General features: G+C 26.9%; 1 protein-coding gene across 3 annotated transcripts; it reads left to right on the plus strand.

The window, feature by feature from the left end:
• LOC145190554 (uncharacterized) lies at positions 1 to 21,816 on the plus strand. 3 transcript variants are annotated; one of them, XM_090089448.1, is made up of 30 exons: positions 1 to 834; positions 1,332 to 1,405; positions 2,559 to 2,709; positions 2,792 to 3,803; positions 4,469 to 4,697; positions 4,866 to 5,077; positions 5,299 to 5,391; positions 5,610 to 5,750; positions 9,099 to 9,294; positions 9,544 to 9,642; positions 9,730 to 9,810; positions 9,999 to 10,244; positions 10,470 to 10,620; positions 10,879 to 10,974; positions 11,086 to 11,242; positions 11,321 to 12,463; positions 13,060 to 13,081; positions 13,754 to 13,868; positions 14,124 to 14,248; positions 14,402 to 14,563; positions 17,216 to 17,383; positions 17,495 to 17,587; positions 18,423 to 18,469; positions 19,006 to 19,060; positions 19,756 to 19,860; positions 19,943 to 20,046; positions 20,758 to 20,838; positions 20,937 to 21,045; positions 21,274 to 21,329; positions 21,428 to 21,816. In XM_090089448.1, exons 1-30 carry the CDS (start codon positions 672 to 674, stop codon positions 21,633 to 21,635), a joined length of 5,694 nt encoding a protein of 1,897 aa, XP_089945574.1. In that variant the 5' UTR covers positions 1 to 671; the 3' UTR covers positions 21,636 to 21,816. The 3 variants fall into 3 exon arrangements, with proteins under 3 accessions (XP_089945574.1, XP_089945575.1, XP_089945576.1); XM_090089450.1 differs by having other exon boundaries at positions 636 to 834; positions 4,501 to 4,697; XM_090089449.1 differs by lacking the exons at positions 13,754 to 13,868; positions 14,124 to 14,248; positions 14,402 to 14,563; ... (8 more) ...; positions 21,274 to 21,329; positions 21,428 to 21,816 and adding an exon at positions 13,212 to 13,315.
• Positions 21,817 to 22,471: the final 655 nt, after the last annotated feature.

A 22,471-nucleotide genomic window follows, 5' to 3' on the forward strand; every position in this document is an offset into this window, starting at 1 on the left:
AAAGCGGGAAAGCTTAAAATTAAGACTTAGTACAAACTTTTAAAACGAAATGTAAATATAGTCAGGTATCCTGAAGCCTGATATAGTTTCAATCGATGAGGGTACAAGCTATTCTATAAATTGTTTGTACATTTTATTGGTTGCTCATAATAGCAGGCTCGTACCTTTTTCCAAATTCTAAGTTTCTTCGTTAAGAAATAAAGTTTTTAAAGTATCAATTCCACACTTAATATAAAATTAATCAACAATAATATTAAATAGATTTTAGTAAAACTCAATTATACTCTTTCTAACCATGTAAAGTTAAGTTGTCTTTTTTTTTTAAAAAGTTGAGAGGTGATCAAAAACTGCTTTTTTTATTTCAAAATATTGTTAATGTATTTTATCGAAAAACTTCATAATTAAAATATTTAACCAGAGGTCAGTCTCTTCTAATTATTTTAATTGTGAAAAAAAAAAAAAAAAAAAAAAAAAAAAAAAAAAAAGTTCAGACTTTTTTAGTTATTTTAATTCTTTTAAATAATTTATTCTACATAAGCTGCACTGCCTAAGTATTTAATTTGATTTGTAGTTGTTATTTAAATATACAATTGCATACTAAGTTAACTTTTTACAACATTTTAGTTTACTATTTACACATACACAAAATAATTCTGTAATTTGTTATTCTAATGTCAGTATATATAAATCCATGGATCATTATAGGGCAGCAAGAAATACAGTATTGCTTTAATATGACTTCTGCCAAAAAAAATCAGTTAGAAGCAATTGACACAATTAAAAAAAGTCTTCAAAAAAAAACATCAGAGAAATCAACAAAAATCATTTCAAAAGGTAAAGTTGGTTTGATTTTTTTATTAGTTTTTTTTTTCGTTCATATTTTCTTTATTGTTTTGTTAACAATAACTGACTTTATGTAATCTAATAAGCAAGTCTAATCTTAAATCTTCAATTTTTTAAAATAAATTGTACTATTTCTCAGCTACTTTATTCAGTATTTTTTTATAATAGTTTAATTAGGAATATATTTTATTTAGTTAATTTTGAAAGCTTAAAAAAAAAAAAAGAGTTAAAAAAGTAAAAGGTTCTTTTAAATATTTGTAATGGAGGTGTAAAATATTTTTAAAGAACTTAATTAGGAATAGGAAAATTGGTAGCTGATCTGTTGAACAGACTTCAGTTTGAAACTTACACAACTCTTACCCTAATTACTTTTACTTTTATTAAATACACTAAAAACGTTAACCATCAGAGCTATTATAGTGTTTGTAAGGTTTTTATGTTAATTTTTTTAATTTTTTTTCTCATGTTGATTTTTTTAATTTTTTCAGTCAGTGCTGAGCAAATTTTAAAAGATGTTTTAGCTCCTAATACTGATGCAGAAATGGTGTATATAATGATCAAAGTAAGGATAAACTTGTTGATTGCTTACAGTTATTTTATAATTTTATTAAAATTGAACTAGAATTGCATTTTTGCATCTAGTTCTAATATTTTATTGAGTTTTAACTAGCAAAAAGTCAAATAAGTAAAGCTTTTTTTTTATTTAATTTAATTCAAAAGTATACAGTTCAATAATATAATACTTTTTCAAGTAATAATGTATGAAAATATAAGGTCAGTGTACATAAATTAAAGATATTTAATAACCTTCAATAGTTAAGTAAAAAAATAGTTTAGTTGTTCTAGAGTTGTAGTTGATGATCTGTTACTTTGTAATCAAACTATAGATATAACTAGATGATGAGTCAAGCTACTAACCAACTAACTGCTTTTTCCTTAACATTTATTTCAAGTTTTAAAAAGCTCTCATAAAGAAACAAGAATAAATAAATTAAAAAAAAAAAAAACTAAATTTAAAAATTCTTCATATTGTTTTATAAGTATTATCAAAAAAATTTCTGAAAATCATTTTATTATTTAAAGTTAGTAGCATTTTTTGACTCACTCTATCTTAACTTAATATTTAATAAAATTGAACCTTTGTAAAAATCTTCATTTTGTATTTAATCTCGAAACTGGTAGTTAATTTAAAAGTTTTAAAGCCTCTAAAAAAAAATTAAAATATTTAAAATTACTAATAAATTTTCTATTTTCATTTTGATAAAATGTTATGTATTAGTGTAACTTTTTTAAATTTTGATGGAAAGAAGTAATTAAAAATCCCAAGCTATAGCAACAAGTAGTTATTGTGTAATATTAATGATAATGTTACTTATTCAGACTGTCTTTTCTAGGAGATAAATAGTTGGGTATGAGTTGATCATATTGTTTTTAAATTAAATATAATGTAATAGTTAATTAACTTGATCAGATATGTACCAATTAATTTGGTTTATAAACAATAAAATCCATCTAGTGTCCATTATTTATAATCAAGATAAAATCAAGTTGTTTAAATTATGAGTTCTTTAGGAGACTGTATGGCTGTTAAAAAACAAAGAGATCAATTAATTATTAAAGCCATAATCAGCAAAAAAAAATACACAAACACAAAACAAGGCATATTTACTAACTGCCTCCTACCTAAATACTTTACATCTAATGTGCTTTTTCAGGTGTTTTTAAAACCACTCACTGATCTGGATAGGAATTTGACGACTGCAACATTTAATGATTTTGGATTTAAATTTCTACGATGTGTAATAGATGCAATAGAGAAAGTTAGTGATAGCAAAATTGAAGCATTATCTCTCTCTTGCGATACAGGTTATTTTCAGACACTTTTAAAAAACTTTGATTTTTAACTTCTATTATGTTTTTAATTTTTATTCTTATTTTATTTCTTTAGTACTTACTGCCCTTCACTTGTGTTTTACCCTGGAAAAAAATGTAAAACCTAGTAATAATGAAAAGGTTTTAAAGCTGTTATTCCATATACTAAAGCAGGTTTACAAGAAGTCTTCATTACCTTGTGTTTTGCTGATATCAAAATGTATTTTAAAGCAGCTACTGTTTTTCAGATCTCAAGAATTGAATAATGACATCAAAAAGTTTTTATATACCTCTCATCAAATGTGTTACGCTCTCTACGTTAAAAATTTTAGAGAGGGAAAGACTGATTATAATTTGTTTAAACTTCGTGCATATAGTTTACTCATACTTTCTTACAGTAGTTGGATTGAGTATAAATTTATTGAAGTTACCAAGGATTTTCTATTGCAGTGGATGAAAATTTTATATCAAAAGTTTAGTGGTGCTGAATTTGTCTTACGCGCACTCAAGAAGTTTTTGTATAGTGTCAATCTACTTTTAGAAAATGTTACAGATAAACTTGATGAAAACAATCTAATTGATTTATTCTGGCAAATATTTGTTTTTGCTGTTAGAGTTTTGATGCACAATCAAACTGATGAAAGTATTGTTGAGTTTGTACCTACTCTTATCCCAGTCTCTCAACCTGAATTAATGCAATATATAAAAATTATGAGAGCTTTATTTGTAATGTCTAAGTGCTTTATACAGTTTCCGACTTGTTGCTCACCAAACCTACTCGAATGTCAAACATTTCTTTTGCTTTTTCATGAAGCTTTGAATAAAATGACCCGTGTTGATTGGTTGTTAGATATAGTATCTGTCTTTAGTTCATATGTTAAAAGCGTCTCGTGTGTTCAACTTGTAGTAATTCTAATGGATGTTTTAGTTTCATTTTTAGAATGTTCCTTTTTAAAAAGTTCCTGTAATGATCCCAATAAAGTTATTTTTTTCTCTCTATCCTTGATATTTCAACAAACTGTTAAGATTTTGATTCCATCATTGCGTGAAGAAAGCAGTTGTCCTCTAAAACAAGACATTAAAATTCGGTATGCCCATATTTCTTATTTTGTTCAGTTATTTTTCATTCATTATTTTTAAAAATCACAAAAATTTATTTTGATTATTAATTGAATTATCTCCTTGACCTTTCTGACTATTTAAAGGTAAACATCAAAATAAAATATCAAAGAATTGTTTCATAAACCTTGCTTCCTATAACTAAAATTAGAGATAATGAAAGGTCTTTATTGCTCTTTGTGTGTTTCTGTTTCCTTTGCTCTAATTTCAAAATTTTTTTCTTAGATCTTCTGAAACAGTATTTGAAACTTATATAAGCTGTTATAACCCTAAACCTAAGCATATTAAAAAGATTAACGAATGTTTAAAAAAAAGTATTTTATACAGTTGACCTGAAAGTGATTGACCACAGTGCAGAATTGTCCTGCTGGTAAATCAATAGTAAGGGAATATATATCAGTAAACTCAAAATAGCATAATGTTATGCTTTGACTAAGTTTCAAAACTATAAGTTATCAGATCATGAATTTTTAATTCTGTAATGTTTTTTAATGAAAATCTTTTCTATATTTTTTTAAAATTCTTTTTTGGTTTTACTTCAACCTATTGAAGTTGAAAATCAAAGAAAAAAAAATAGTTTTTTAAAAAAAGTTGAGAATCCTAAGAACAAAATAAGTTTTTATTCTTTTGAAAGGATTGAATTGGAAACTAAACTTGATGCTTTAGTTACTGTGATGTCTACTAAGTTGAATGGACTTCCATTTAGCAAGGATGAGTGTAGTTGGCTAAGTAATATCACGCACAGATTATCTGCTTATTTTTATGGTATTAATAAATTTGAAAATGCTTTGAGGTTAGCACGTTTTTCTGTGATTTTGTTTGAGGATGAAGATAAGGATTCCTTATTGCTTTGCTTAAATGAGGTAAATTGATTTTTGTAAAAAATATAAAACCAGGATGTTATTTTCAGTAAAATTTAGTTGAATTTTGCCACACCATTTTACTGGTTTTCTCTTAAAGCACATTTTTTTTACTTTTGCGGTTATCAAAAGCTAAAAGCTAATAACTTCCTTTGTATATTTTTATTTTAGTGCTACAGCAAACTCAACAACTTAATAGGATGCTATACAAAGAATAATCTCTTGACAGAATCTTATAAGTATAGCTTAAAGCTCCTGAGTTTACTTTCGAAAGTAAAAGATGTCAAGGAAAAGCTGGAGTTAATACAGGCTCAAGTTGAATATTATATCAAGATTAAAATGCAGTTAGTTCAGCAGGGTGTTCAACCAACATTAATTGAGTTGTAAGTGTAAAAAAAAAATATTTTTCAAAATAATTTACACTACAAGTTAATAAGTATTATTAGAAGCATTAAAAACAGACATGTATTTCTTTAAAGCTTTTGTTAGTTGATCTACTATCCCAATCATTAAAGTTTGATTATGTTTAAAATTATGATCACAGCAAGGCTATATCAGTTAGATCAACAAAGTTACAACAATGTCTTAGTCAGAATTTTTATAGATGCTTGTTTGAAGAACTTAGTGGAAACCATGAGCAAAAAGATTTTTGGAGTGAAGTTCTCCCAATGGAATACAAAGCTTTAAAAAGATTTGCGTAAGTAGAATGCTATGTTTAACTAGCTTCAAGCTTTATATGAGATTAGTGCATTCTTGTATGAAAGTTATTTTTATTATGTTATCAATTTTATGCTAATAATTTAACTTGAAATCTTTTATGAATTACATTTTTAGATGTTTCAGTACTTTAAGTATTGCTGAGATATTTAAAATACTTAACTATTTTATATTATTACTATCATTTTTATTTTTAAGCTCAAAGTTGGATATTGGAATTGTATTACGAAAGCTTGTTCAACTTCAGATTTCCCATTATGAAGAACTTGGTGATTTGTTGAAATATTCAATGTTTTTAATAGAATTGTCGACTCTCCCAGGAAGTACAAGAGAGGAAAGGTATGATGAAAATTATGCTTAGTTTTCTTTAAATCTAATCTGCTGTCAAGAATATTTCTAAAGATGTGTATGCATGTGTGTATGCATATGTATGTAATGTATGTATGTAATGTATGTAATGTATGTAATGTATGTAATGTATGTAATGTATGTAATGTATGTAATGAATGTAATGTATGTAATGAATGTAATGTATGTAATAATGTCTGTATGGCTTTTAAAAATGGAAGCTTAAATTTTCCATCCCTAATCCTAAATCCCTAAAACAGTTACATGCAATTTAGATAATATTTAAGAGATGACCCTCATAAATTAAAGATTTAGAATAGTGCTGTATGTTATAATACATAATACTTCAGTATTAATACTTGCATTTTGATTTTTAGCTGATTTTAGATGATTTCTTAATTCTCCTAATACAGAATAATAATGTTAACTAATATTATGGAAACATCCTGAAAGTAGAATGTTTATTTACTTGACTCATGCAAACAGGAAGTTCATTGGGCTAAGTTGCTGTCTTACCTTCAGGCAGTTGGATACTTAGTCCATCATTACAAGATTGAGAAAAAGACTGTTAAAAATGGCATTCAACAATTTGTTTAGACAATTGCAACAATCTGGAATAAAGTAGAAATTCCAGTTTATGCTGAGGAGCATTCTAATCAGAAGTTGGAACAGTTGTTCATTGTGTGGTAGGCTCTACAGAAACACAAAATTCAACAGACTTCAGATCAAAAAGAGAATGAAAGCAAATTGATTGATGCTATGAACATGGTTCAATCTTGCCTTAAACACAAGAGTTTTTAGATACTGAATTTGAACATTTCAAACGATCAAAAACAGTTATCAAAGTATCAACCACCAAGGCTGTACTTAAATCTGATTCCTCTTCATTTAGTGCTAAAGATTATAATCCTCTTGCCTTCATAAGTGCTTCCACTGGTGCTCTAATTTCATAGAGAGTGCAATTTAACATTATGTTGTATATGCTCTGACTCACCTGCTTTTTACCAAACAAACCTCTAATCAAGAAATATCACCTTCACTTTAAGTAAAGTTGCATCTAGCCTTGGGCATCCTGTTACTGATCAAAAGTTGCATGCATAAGAACTGGTATGGCCCAAGGTATTACTATCATCAATTATTTCGAGGAATGGGTTGTTATTGAATTGAAGTGTTGTACTTTGACACTACAACATCTAACATTAGCGCTTATTCAGATGTTTGCAGTATCCTCAAGCAAAAGCTTGGCTGAAACCTACTATTCTTGGGATGTTGCCATCATATAATGAAGTTAGTGGTGTTGTCTTCCAGCCAACAAGTGGTGGATATACTGATCCTGAAGTTTTGCTCAATAAATGATTTTGGAAGTACTAGTAGTTCATTAACAGATGAATCAGTGAAAGTCTTGGTGCCAAGCTTCATACATTTTGCTCAATAAATGGCAAATGTCATGAGAAGTTCACTATGTCAGCATCAGAGAAGAGAGGAATTTGTGATCTGGCAAATTTTGTTGCTCTCATCCACCATAAGGCCTTGATTACCCTAATTACAGTTAAAGCTTCTTATGTGTGTGTGTGTGTGTGTTTTTAAAAAATATTCTTTTTTAAAATAAATGATTGAAATACATGTTTATATATCAATATATATATACCAAAATAAAGGTAATTCATTGTAGTTTCATGTTTTGAGCCTGAATTTAAATGAATGAGAAGTGTTTATAGCAAATTATTTATTGAAACAAATTGTCAGATGTAAACAGTTTTGTTGCGATTTATGCTATTATTAATTTTAATGGGAAATTAATACTTTGTGTAGCCTCCACGACTTCTAATGACTGCTGCAATTCTCGCAGGCATGCTACCAATCAACTTCTTGCATTCTTCAACAGTTATCAAACTTCAAACATACTCAACTCGTTCCCATAATTCTTGTTGACTGGCTGCTCTTGTTTCATAATTATAAACTCGATTCTTCACAATAGACCAAAGATTCTCGATCGGGTTAAGATCGGGACTTTGCGCAGGCCACTCTAGAATCTTAAATTTCTTCGAATTTAGGAATTCTAATGTAATTTTTGCCTTGTGCTTTGAATCATTGTCTTGCATAAAAAGTGTCGAACGAATTTGCTTTCGCCATCCTCGTAAACTAGGCAAATAGCCATTGTTTAAAATGTCAATATAATGTTTCGCGTCCATTATTCCATCAATTTTTATGATTTTACCAACACCAGACGAAGAGAAACATCCCCAAAACAACAACTTTCCGCCGCCATATTTTACTGTTGGAATAAAGTCACGATCAGAAATTCCTTCTCCAGCTTTTTTCCATACATATCGAATGCCATCAGAGCCAATCAAGTTAATCTTGCTTTCGTCTGTCCAAATCACCTTACTCCACTCAGCAAAAGTCCAGTTTTCATACTTCTTTGCAAATTCCAATCGTTGTTTACGATGTTTCGGTGTTAGTAGTGGTTTCTTGATCTTCTTTTTTGCCTTGAATCCAATTCTCTTGAGTTCTCTCTGCACTGTTCGAGTACTTACCACTGTACCTTGAGCATTATTTAATTGTTTCTTTACATCGTGTGCTGATTTTGCTTTATTTGTCATGATTAATCTAGAAATTGTTCTCTGATCTCGAGTAGTGAAAATTTTCTTGCGTCCATTTTTGTTGCATTTCTCCTCTATATCGTTTTGCTTCTTAATTTTATAGACTAAACAATAAGATATATTAAGTTCTCGTCCTGTCTCACGAAGAGACAATCCTGATTTAAGCTTCTGAACAGCTAAATTTTCAATTTCTTTCGACACTTTCTTCATTCTTTCAATTATAATTTTTCTGTTGTTTACATTACGAATTTTAAGTTTAAATAAACCATTTATTACTAATTGAGATATGTTTTATTTAAACAAATTAAAAATATAGCCACAAAGTATTATTTTGGAATAAAGTTAATAATAGCATAATTCGCGACAAAACTGTTTACATCTGACATTTTGTTTCAATAAATAATTTGCTATAAACACTTCTCATTCATTTAAATTCAGGCTCAAAACATGAAACTACAATGAATTACCTTTATTTTGGTATATATATATTAATATATAAACATGTATTTCAATCATTTATTTTAAAAAAGAATATTTTTCAAAAACATGTAAACACTTTTGTCGCATACTGTATATATATATATATATATATATATAAATATATATATATATATATATATATATATATATATATATATATATATATATATATATATATATATATATGTATATATATATATATATATAAAATTAATTAACTAATTCATTACTTAGATTATTATTCATTACGCTTCAGGTCTCATTGGTGCAAAGAAGCATTGGGAATGTTGGAAGTTATGGAGAATGATGCTAATTGCACAGGCAATAATGTTGATTGGCATGTGAAAGATTTGCTGGCTCATGCTTATTTTCAATCAAGTATCATTCAGTATGAACATAAAATTATGGAAAGCAATGTTTTAACTGTGGAAAAAGATTTTCCTGAAGAGGAGGTAAAATCTATTCTCTTAAGATCTGTTGTACATTACATTTCAGAACTTTGTAGGAATTTAGCATAAAAAACCTGATGTTTTTATGTTTTAGTTTTTTTTAGGGTTTTAATTTTAATTATTGCTACAAACTTAGGACTGCAACAATTTAGAACTGTACGCAAAATTAGAATTGTATTCAAATTATAGGATTGTGATACGAAGCAAAGCAATTACTTGGTGAAAAGTTATTTTATTAATTTATTTATTTAGAAAGATGAAGATTTAGTTGAAAAACCTTTTGTTGTTGCATTAAACATGGCAGTTGAGCTGTGGTCAGAAATTCTTAATGAACAACTTTCTAGAAGTGATGTATGAATAACTTCTGCTCTTTATTGTCTATACAAATTTATTCAAATGATGCATTATCTTTTTTTTTTTTTGCCTTTTAAATTTTAGAAAATTGACCTCTTTGTGCATGCTGAGCAAGCAGCTCATTGTTTGTATCAAGCATCTGTACTGTACTCACTATTGTGTCAGGTATATCATGATTCTTTTATTTGCCTCAATATTTAATAAAAGCCTTATTTACAAAAGTGTGTTCATTATCATTTTTATTTCATTTCCTTTTTTTTTTTATAGATTTTTTTGTTAATTAGTTATATATTTCTATTACTCTGATAATCATCAGAAAATTTCTTGAAATAATTTTATACCAATAATTACAGCACTTCAATGCCATAAAATCTGCTTTTTTCTCTGGGTTGATCTATGAGTTAGTCTTTGTACACAATCAAAGCATGAGAGAAAAGTTACAAAAATTGCAAGCTAACTCTTGGGCTTATGCTGTAGTACAACTAGTAACTGTTGGTGAGTTAAGTCAAGCTGAGTTACTTCTTCAGAAGATTACTTCATCTGAAGAACTTACAAATGTTGAAATTGCAAAAGCTGCTGTCATGATAAGGAATGGAAAGGTTATTAATCATATTTTTCATCATCAGCAATACCTTCAGTAAATTGTTTAAAATCATGCATTTTACTCATTTTAATCTTCACTTTGGTCAATTTTTTTAAATATATATTTAATACCCACCCTCAAAAGTCAGGTGCGGAATCAATTTTTTTCATTTCTATCATTTGTGTTTTTTTCATAACATTTTGGCTTAATTAATAAGAATGTTTTCTGATTTTTTTTTTAGATTGATTCTAGTATTGAGATATTGGATAGAATTATTCAAAAATACAAGCAATGCAGCTCACGCACAGCACTTTTGTTAAAAGCTGAAGCATATTTTATGATATCATGTGTAAAGCTTGCTAGTCATAAACAAAAAGTTTATTGTTACCCTGGTAACTTACACTTTTTTTAAAAAAACCTTCAAATAATCTGTTTTTTGTATTATGCTGCAGTTTGTTAATCAAAATTTTTACACTGTATGTAACTGAGGATTTTATGTGTACTTCAAATTATTTCAAAAATATTGAAACAATTTCAAAAATGTTAAAATTAAATATTGCCATAAAATATAACCATGATAAAAATTGTAATGTTAACATATAAAAATTTTTTATAAAAAGTTTTTCTGTAAATGTTTTCAATGATTTTAGAAAACCATATCCCAATACAATCTCCTTTTCCACCATTAAAAGACTGTGTAAAGTATTTACGAACAGTATACTTGGCATCTATAGGAAATGAATCAGGTTGAAATTTTTTTTTTTTTTTTTTACATTAATTAGTATAAGAAATCAATTTCTATAATTAATATATGAAATAACATAATTATGAATTTTAATATTTACTTTTAATTTTAGATATATCTTTCTCTTCTGTGTGGGAAATTTTAGATAAGTTAATCACATGTTTGGTTCACAATGCAGAGTTGTTCAAACAACAGGGTTATATTCCTCAAGCAAAAGCACTTCTCAAAGAATCTTTAATTTTGTCCAAAAAGTTTCATCTTTCGATGAGGTTATTTTTAAATCAAGGTTTTACATAAATTTGTATAGAAGATTTATGATATGTAGAATTACTTTTATCTTTTTATAGGACTGTGAGTATAATTCAACAGATAGCCTCATTGGATTTGATTCTTCAGAATAAGGTTTCATTTGAAAAGAACTTTACTATCACAAAGTTATTTTTTAAAACTTCAATAGGAGAATGTTTTAATGGAGTTGATTTGTATCTTCCAGATTTTGTAAATCATGATATTGACTGTTCTTGCTCTAATTGTGCATACCCAACACTGCAAGAAATATGCATTCGTTTATTTTTGCAGTATATGGAAAGTCGAAAACAGTTTGATAGACAAGAAACCAGCAGTGAGTCATCTCAAGTTATAGAAAAAATAATTGAGAATGCCAGTTTTCGTTTTAATAAAATGCTAGCAAGCGTTAAAGAAATAATGACTGTGGAAATTTCAACAAATGCATTTACTAAAAAATCAAAAACTCTTAAATCAAAAGATAACTCTGCAGGACTTTTTTCGAAGTATTTTGCTGAAGCTAAAATAATCCAACCTGTAGTAAATGTTAAAAGTAATCTCGCTGACACAGTTGAAAAGTTGATTAAAAAAGTTCAAAACTATTATTTGTCAGAGAGAGTTCAACATGAATACTGTAGAATAATTGCTCAGTTGTATTATTTAAGAAACTTTTTATCTGTAAATGAGAAGTTGGTATCTCATACATGGTCTCTTCCAGTGGAAACAAACGTTGAGTTGTCAACTAATTTGCAAGCTGATGAAGATGAACAAATATTAAACTCTAAACAACTTCAAAAGAACTTGAAATCTAAATCCAAGACTCCACAAAGAGCAATAGAACATAAAAGGGTTTCTTCAAAGACCAACTCTGTCAATGAAGTTGAGCAACAGGAAAAACTAGGAAAAAGCCACAAATTTCGTTCACACAAACAATTCAAACCTGAAAATGATTTAAAAAAGAAACCTAAAAAAAGCACAACCTTAAAAGAGAACTTTGATATGACGTCATTTCTAAATGATATGGAGAAATCTCTTATCATGCTCAATCCTTACACTGACACATTACTTATTAAATCAATTTATCAACTTATCTCTCTCATTTCAGGAATGACAGAAAAAAAGCTTACATTAGAATGTCAGTTGCTACATCAATCTCGTACTTTGCATCAGCAGGTACTAAACTCTATCTCAACAAAAGATATCAGGTGAGATTCAGGGTTTTAGACTTTTCCACAAATTTTATATTTCCTTAAATCTTAAACAATGAAGATCAATTAATACAAGTGATCTTCTTATCATTATGCCTAAAAACAAATGTTGAAATTATTAGCAATTTAAAATCATAGAGACTTCATTTATATAATTTAGTACCTAAGAATATAGGCTATTTCTTATCTACCATGACCATAAAAATGTGTGACCATAAGTTTCATAACAAGTTTGCCTTCTTATTTTGAAATTGTATTGATTATTTTTTAGAAATATTAAGGTAGGTTCAGAAAATCCCCAATTATATATAAATAGGATTGTCCCCTAGGTTAAAGCTCTGGTAATTAAAGTATATTATTCATTAGTATGTTTTATTATTTTTAGCTTTTGTTAACTATATTGTAGGCACCATTTTTATAGGTCACCATTTTTATAGGTAAAGTTCAACTTTAAAACTTTGTGAATAAAAAAAAAACTATTGTTCAGGGCGTTCGTTTAATTATTTATGTTTCACATATATTTATGTAAGTATATAATTACACAATTTATGAACATTTTTTTATAAAAATAAATTTTCTTTTATTTGTTTTAGCAAAAAAAGCATTAAGAAAAAGGTATTTAAAGTAACAATTCATTTCTGTTATAAGTTAAATTATTGAATATGGGATTTATCATATAATAATTTATGATTTTCATCACCTATTATTTTATAGTCTGTTGAGTCATAAATTATTTCTATTTCAGTAAAGCGACAGTTATAATCTGTTGTATAATGCATTAATCATAAAAGTGGTGCAAGATTTTAAGTAGAAGTAATTAACTAAATCCTGCAAGGTCAGGTGAATATGGTGGGTTTACTAGAACAGAACTGTCAAACTTTAAACTATTTTCTTGTGTTACTCTTTGCTCTATGCAGTTTTAGGTTGTTGTTGAGTAAATCTATGTTTTTCCTATTGGATGTTGATTTTTTATCTCTATAGCATACTTCATTAAACTCCCAGAAGGAGCAATTAGATTGACAAATAATTATGTAATGGTAACTGCTCCTGACCTATTAAACTTGAATAATTTAGCACGTATTTTTAATACTATTATTGTGAGATATAGTATTTTTAATACCATATAGTGAAACAGATATTATTTGTGACTCAATATTTTGCTTTAGTTAATCAAGCAATACAATAAGATAAAGTTTTCACATTTTCTTTCTCCTTTATTATCTTAATATATATCTCCTATATTATTTTGTTTTACACAGATAAATTCTTGATAATTTTATTGAATAGTGTGAGGATCAACTTGCTTCTGTTACATGCAGCTTGATAGAAAAGTATAGTGCTCCAGATTTTGTGTTTAGTGAAGAAAATATTCAAACACTGGTTGATGAACATATTCCTGCAGGTTACCCTAAAAATGTTTTAACCAATTGTATTTGCTAAAAGTGTTTTAACCAATTGTATTTGATTTAACTTACTCATTATATTTCTTAAAAATATTCTGTTAAACTTTTTTTTTCTTAATTTAAAGCATGAACAAATAATGAATCAAATCTTTTTTCAGTTCAATTTTTAAAAAAGTTTAGTGTAAACTTATTGGATTAAAGAAAACCATTTATTATGTAATACATCATTTTATTTACTTTTATCTATTTATTAGGTTGGGCTATTCTAAATCTTTCTCTATCAGTATCCAACTCACAGTCTTTTCTGATCATCAGCAGAGTTTCTGCTTGTAAGAGTCCTGTCATAATCAAAATTGATATATCTTCATCCAACGAAGAGGTAAAAGGATTTTAGGTGTTTTCTTTTTCTCATCATTTGCATCATTTATGACAACAACAAAAATTAACTTTTTTTTAACTAATAGGTTTTGAAATAAATAGTTTTAAATTTACTGTTTTTGTTCTTCTTTTTTTTTTTTTATTACTTAAATAGAAAGGAGGTGTTAGAGATGTAATCTGTGACTTGGCTGCTGCATTTGATGAAGACTTGTTTGAGAGCTTTGATTCAATATTAGCAAACAGTAAAGAGAGTATGAATATTAAAAACAAGAGCCAATGGTGGAATGAGCGACTGAGATTAGACAAACAAATGAAGGTAAATGTTAATTTTTTTCATTTTACTTTTTAATTTTTTTCATTTTATTTACGTAATGTTATTGTAACTGACTGCATTCAGTTACAAGGCTACAACATTTGATTTTGCCATTATTTACATATTACCACATCTTTCTGAATTTAGAAATTAGGTCTAATCAATTGATTTCAATAGCTGGAAACCTTAAAATTATCATTTTTAAGAAAGTGACCTTAACATTATCATCTTTAAGTAAAGTTGGTTGTGCTTTATGTTTATACTTTAGTGGAAATTAGTTAAAGCTTTTAATGAAAATTAAAATTTTTCAGCATTGAGATTTGTTTCAAAGGATTACAGAGTAAAACTTGTTAGATTGATCTTGTCTAAAATTGATAAAAGTTCACTGACCATTAAAGACCAGACTTTGTAGAAAAGAATTCCAGTTAGCAACTTATTTCAAGAAATTTGCAGTAAATTTTTAAAAAATTTGAAAACATTAAAAAAAAATTTTCTGGTTCTCAAAGTTTATCAAAAAGTTGGAATTAAAAACTTTTTTTCAGAAAAATATTGTAATAGACACATTTTGAAAAATATAAGTTTTCAAAAAAATTTAACTTTTTATCAAAATAATAAGGAATGAAAAAATCAATGAATACAACTATGTCCCATAGATTTCAATAAAAAACCAAAGTTTTTTGAGGGCAGTCAAAAATCAAATGTAACATAAATAAAGATTAAAGACTTTTTTTTAGGATTTGACATTGATTTACTTTAAAGTTAATTTTTTTGTGTATAAACCATGTTAACATAATAAATGTGATAACATAAGACATTTTAGGCACAAGTTCACATCATTTTGTTCATACCATTCCATAGCCGGTTTCCAATAATGACATGAAGTCAAGTCAGATCAGAATACAGGTCTATTATCATGTGATTTAATGAGAGGTAAAAGACTTTTTTGTAAGCATTCTTTGACTAATAAGTATGGACTCATTAATATAAGGTACTGATTATTGTCCACAACTGCAAATATCTTGTCGAATCAAGATTTTTTTAGCAAACTTATCATGCTATGTGCATTTAAATTACTTATCTGCTTTTCCTCTATATTTGGATATAATAGACAGCCCCAGGAATTTTTTGGTGATTTTACTTGGTTTAAGTTTCAAGTAAGTTTCATCTTCAATGATAGAGAAAAAATTCTTAGAAATGAAATTATTGTATAACTTTCTACAGTAGTTTTTTTCCCTTTTTTCTTGAGTTCCAGAATAGTTTAACACTTTTTGTGATTTGAAAGAATGAAGACCATATTTATTTCAAACTTTTGCAACAAAACTATGACAAAATATTAGTATTTTTTTACACTTTCTCTTAATGAGAGGCCAATGTTAATCTTGAAACTATAAATAGTTTTTTTTATCTTGAAGACCCTCTTTTCTTCCACCAACTAATTTCATTTGATCAATTTTGTTTAAGAGAAATGTTGAATAACACAACTAAAGGTGCATGAATGTATTTGCAACTCTTTTTCTATTAAGTTGTAGCTTTTATAAGAACTTTTCAAATATTTGTTCATAGATTTTTCTCCAACAACTTGTTTTTGTCATTTTTAAAACTCAATTCAGTAAAATAAGAAAACTAAGTGATTTTTTTGAAACCACAACATGTTAAACATGCTATAAACTAAAAAAAAAACAATTAAAAAATCATTAATGCAACCAATGAAAAAGAAAAAAAAAAAGATCCTTGTTTTACATTTATTTTAAAAAATTCTCAATATTAAAAATAAATACTACAATCCAGGAAATTGCATGAATTCATAATTATTCATATCATTCTTATTTAAGATCTCATGATCATACATATTTTCATGATCTCATGATGACAAGTCGTTCAATTTTTAAATCCTTAAAATAAAATTTTTAGTAAACAAAAATCAAGATGCAAAATTCAAGGTCTTTTTTTGGACTTTTTTTAAACTGTCTTTAGTTTATCTAATCATTTTCTAATCGATAAAAATTATGTTTGATAAGGTGATAATGTGCAAAATAAGTTCAGTGTAAAAAGTTTGTTTTCGAAAAAAAGTTGTTTTATCTCAAAATTTAGTGATGAATTTTAAAAAAAAAATCTTTTTTCCAGGAAATATCAAGATAAAAAAGGTCAAATTTTAAATGAGTTGTTCGGAAGAAAATAGCTTATAACAAAAAAAAAATCAATTTTGTAGATTTTCAAAAATATTGTTTTTTTTTTTCAAATCAAATTTTTTGTTCCATGTCGAATTGAATTAGTTTTTACCTTATCCAGAATCTGGACCTTACTAACTATATTTAAATCCCTCAAGTTCATCACAATTTGGCCTTTCTTACAGTTTAGTATTTTATCCAATGGTATTACTTTTTAAATGCTAAAAACTAAAAGTAAAAATAAAGGAGACAAATGAGTTGAAAACTAGTAGATTAAGATTGTTTTATAAAAAAAGCTTAAAAATTTTGTTTTGAAAAATTCAATTTAAATAGTTTCTGACATGAAATTTCTTAATGTTTAAATGTATTATAAAGTTTATCTGTCTGAGAAATGATTTTTCAACAAATTGAAATTTTAATGACTAGATTAGGAATGTGATAAAGTAGACCTTGTATTTTTTTTTTTTTTTTTTTTTTTATGATTTAGAACCTTGTGAAAAGACTTGAGGAAGAATGGTTGGGTGGTTGGAGGGGCATAATGTTAGGTAATTTCTATGACAACAAACTCAACAAAGAAATTGATCAGTTGACTGATGAAATAATGAAGAATTTTAAAAAAGAATTAGGTTTGGAAGTTGATCCAGAACTCTTAAAGGTAAACAACTCTTAATTAGCTTGATTAAAACTTTTTACTTATTTGAATGTTAAAGCATTATTCTGTGTAAATTAAACATGAATTTTTTGGAAAATCTGTTTTTGTTGTCAGCTTTTAGTTGATGGCTACACAACTTGCTCCAAAGCAAAGATAAAGGAAGCACTAAGTTATTTATTGGCAGATAAATCTGATTTGGGAATTGAGGTATGTATCTTTTTTTTCTTTTTTTGAGCTTATTGTAATTTTTACCATGTAGTTTTTACAAAGAGTTGGAAAAACAAATTTGAGTCAGATAAGGTTTAAAACTTTTACTAGTTTTTCATTTTCATGCTGCAGAATTTTTCCAACCGCAACTTGTCTACTTTGTAGGCTAGAGAAATTTTATTTTGCAAAGATGTAAGAATACTCTTTAAGGTTCTGAAGTGCCTGAAATGTTCTTAAAAAAATCTTTTTTACTTTTCTTAATGGTTTTTTTTTAAATGTTTTATCTCCTTATAAGATGATATTCTTGTCATACTAATCTATAAAAAATTTTCCGAAAAATTTTTCCTTGGAAGATTTCAAAATACATCTAAAAGGTCTTATAGTGTTGCTGATTCATAATGATCTTGTTATAATTTTGATTATTCTTAATGATATTTTATGCAACCTAAAATGTAATAATGTTACATTTTGTGCACATTTACAAGATTTAAGTTTGATAATATTTTTAGATGGCTGAAATAACTAATTTAGACTACAATAACTATGTCTATTATGACTGCAATAATTATATCTAGAATATAACTACAATAATTGTATTTAAGTTATGACTGAAATAATTATACATAGATTATGACTGAAATAATTATATTTAGATTATGACTGAAATAATTATATTTAGATTATGACTGAAATAATTATATTTAGGTTATGACTGAAATAATTATATTTAGATTATGACTGAAATAATTATATTTAGATTATGACTGAAATAATTATATTTAGATTATGACTGAAATAATTATATTTAGATTATGACTGAAATAATTATATTTAGATTATGACTGAAATAATTGAAGAAAAAAGAAAGGGAAGCAAAAAAAGGTTTCTAACTTTTAAGTTTGTTGTAAATGAGTTTAAATGTTCAGAAATTTTTATTATAAGTTTATAATTAAAATGGATATTTATGAACTATTAAAGATTTTTAAGCCATTAGTAAAATATTTAATTTACTTTTTTTTGAATTTGGGAAGTTCTAAAAATTTCAGTTTTGCTTGTTATAAGAAAGTTTTGTGCTTTGTTGTTTGTGTATATTTACTATTTACAAAATTTTAACAAGCAATAGAAAGTTAAACCAATTTTATTTGAAAAAATTTAAGTTTAGTAAAACTTTGGTGCAAACTCAACTTTCATTATCATGGAGTGAGCCTAAAATAGCATTTCAAAAATGCTGATTCTTCAACAATATTTAAAAAGATTTGCTTTGATACCTAAATTTTTTAAAAATTTTGTGTTTAGGATATTTTACTCTAAATATAATTTAATTTTATTTTTTGTATTTTTGGATTTTAAAAATGATTTCATTTTTCAAATATTTGATCAATGATTCATTTTAATCAAGATTTTTTTTTTATATTCAGATCACCTTTAGATGATTTCAAAAAGCGGAATCTTGTTGTTTTAGTGCTTGATAAGGTATTTTTTGAGCTTCATATTGTTTTTTTTTGTTTTTTTTTTTTTTTTTGCAATATTTAAACAGTGCAATCATTTAAAATGATTCAAAATGTCATTAAAATTAACTAAAGTCTTAAAGATATTGAAAGTCCTATAAAGAATATTTACAATTCCATATAAAAGAATATAAGTGTCTTTAAAAATATTAAAAGTTTCATTGAAAATATTTTAAGTGTAATTGTAAGGTCAAGTAATTCAAAATATTTTTGAGTATCATTTCATGGATAAAAATGCCATTAACAGTGTTTGAAAAATTGTTTAAAATCTTTAATATATTGTTTACAAATACTGAATGGTCAATATATTCTTATATCCAATTGATATTGTGTTTAAATTATGAAAAATGTCATCAAAAATACCTGTCATTTGAAAATTTCAAAATGTTGAGTGTCGTTTAAAATATTTAAAATTTTATTTAATATACTTCAAATGTCATTTACAAGATTAAAAAATTCATTAAAATTAATAAAAATGTTATTAATTTTAATGAATTTTTTAATCTTGTAAATGACATTTGAAGTATATTAGTCAATAATTATTTTTAGAATGTGAAAGTGTCAAAAAAAGTCTTGTTACAAAGCAATCAGTTATACAATCATTTACCGCCCTTGCGAATTTTGGTGTCTGCATTTTAATATTTGATCTTTTTGTTTTAGGATCTTCAACGATTGCCTTGGGAGAGTATACCTATACTTCGCAATCAACCTGTAGTTCGAATGCCATCACTGTTACTAACAGCAATCCATTGTATGAATAATTCTGTAAGTTGCAAAATTCTTGCCATTTTATTGTGCACTTCTCACCTTAGAAAATGTTCTTGTTTACAAGATTTTTCATTTTTAGGGTTTACTTAAAGATGGTTTGTTGTGTAAAAACACATTTTATATTTTAAATCCAAGAAATGATCTAAAGAATACCGAAATAAAGTTCTCTGAGTGGTTTCAAAGGTAAATTAAGAATTAGTTTTTATCGCTGCGCAAATTGCTGCATAAATGTAATCTTAAAAATAAATTATTGTATAAATATAATCTCAATAGCAAGAGGAGGAGGACCATGAGTTCTCAATGTATTTTTAAATACCCTTAAAACTTTGAACATCAAGGTGTTGTACTTTTGGTAAGAAAATCAAAATTAAAGACAATGTTTTTTTAATTCAGCTGCCATAAAATATTTATAGCTGACGTCATATATTGAAAGTTTTATGCCGATGTATTTGCTTGGTGTGCTTAAGATTTATGGTACTCTTTATAAATTTTTAATATAAATTCTTTAGATTTTCTTCATGGATTATAATATAAATTATTCATAGATTTCTAATATAAATTCTTCAGATTTTCGCACACGTCAATTTTAAGTGGTGACGATAATGACAGTATTTTCTTTTTTCTTTTCTCTGGTTTATTGCAACTAAAATGATTTAGATGGATTGTTGCGCAATTCAATAGTTGCCTATTATGAGAGGTTGTTTATATAAAGTATGTGTTCAAAATAACTTGTGTCGTCATCGTTGTTTTGCTATTGTTGTTGTTTTTAAATTTAATTTCATCTAGCAATTATATTCTTCTCACAAACTGCCAATATAATTACATAAAATATGATATTCGCATAGTTTTTTTTTATCAGTTCTAAACATTTTTTTTTTTTTTTCCCTTTTTCAGTGAGGGATGGAGGGGTGTTGTTGGACAGGTTCCTACCAAAGATCAATACAAGTCAGCATTGGAAGAAAACGATCTATTTATGTAAGTTTCTTGTTTTTGCCCTTATGTTATGTTTACGACAGGTAACGAACACTTTTTATCTTTCGGATTGAGAATGAAATAATCCATTTTCTTATAAGATATTGCGGACACGGAAGTGGACAAGAATATCTCGGATGGGATGATATACAACAGCTACACTGTCGTGCGGTTTCTCTTCTAATGGGGTGCAGTAGTGGCAAACTTCAAGTATATTATTATTATTATTATTATTATTATTATTATTATTATTATTATTATTATTATTATTATTATTATTATTATTATTATTATATTATTATTTATTGTTGTTGTTGTTGTTGTTGTTATTATTATTAATTTGGTTTTAATCATCACAAGTAATGTGAGTGGCACGTTTATTTTGTAAAGCACAAGTACGTACTAAATTGAAATATTTGATTTTTTTTTTTTTCGTAGGTTCATGGATATCTTGAAGCGTATGGCATGGTGCTTTATTACTTACTTGCCGGATGGTACACATTTGTATTTATTGTCATACTTTTCTGCATTTGTATGTACTTCGTTTTTTCACTATAATTTAAACATACTTATTTACTGTTTTACATTTTAGCCCTGCCGTAGTCGCTAATTTATGGGACGTAACAGATAAAGATATTGATTTATTCTTGGAAAAACTTATTAAAGAATGGGTGACAGAGAGTTCTGGTGAATCCTTAGCTTATTGTGTAAGCCAATCGAGAGAGTCTTGCAATCTTGAATATTTGATAGGCGCTGCACCTGTTATATATGGACTGCCCCTCAAAATTCAGTCGAGGTAGCGCGATTCTTTTTCGCGATACATCTGACAGAAATATATCCTGACCAATGGAAGTTCTTACACTCGGTTAAGACATTCTAAGATACCATTAATGGAGTTATTATTACGAGTTTTGAATTTAGTGTCTTTTAAAGGCGTTTTTGAGTAATTTAGGCGAGTTGCTTAGAAGAATATTTTCACTACGTCTCGTTACTTTTTATAAGTTAGATGCGAATTTTTAGTAGTAGTTTTTTAATATTTCAGGAAATATTCCAAATGAATTTTTTCATCATGATGAATTGACTTTGAATACTAGAGCTGTTAATATTAATAAGCTGGTTGTAGAAAGTTATACACTAGGCCTTGTCAGTCAGTAAACAATTACAGTCCTACAACTAATTGTGATAGTTCAGTTCGGAAATGCGAGAATTTCCCACCGGTAAAGTGGACGACGTGCGAAAGTGAAAAAAAAACGCGAAATGTTGCGCTCATTTATGAACTTTTCTGTTTTTTTTATAAAACGATATTTATTACGTCACTAAATGATGAAATTACTAGAACGTTTGGAAAGTCTAAAAACTCCTGGCATGTTAGATTAGTTGAGATAATAATTCTTGCCTCAGTAAATTTTTTTTTGCAATTTTTCTGAAGCGATCTGCATAAGAAAAGCATTGATCTTTATATAAATTCCTCGAAAAAAAAATAATAAACGTACTGTAAGCGTGATAGACATTAACTGCATCATGGAAGTGAAGAATTATTTTTAGATGGTTCCGAGAAATCTATCAAGGGTATAAAATACGATCCCTGTCTTTTAACCTGTCCCGTCACTTACACCCAGGTCCGAATGGTACATTA

This window comes from Hydra viridissima, unplaced genomic scaffold, assembly GCF_058129835.1.
Source record: "Hydra viridissima isolate aposymbiotic clone 2 unplaced genomic scaffold, HvirCarnegie_v1 scaffold_6, whole genome shotgun sequence".
NCBI lineage: Eukaryota > Metazoa > Cnidaria > Hydrozoa > Anthoathecata > Hydridae > Hydra > Hydra viridissima.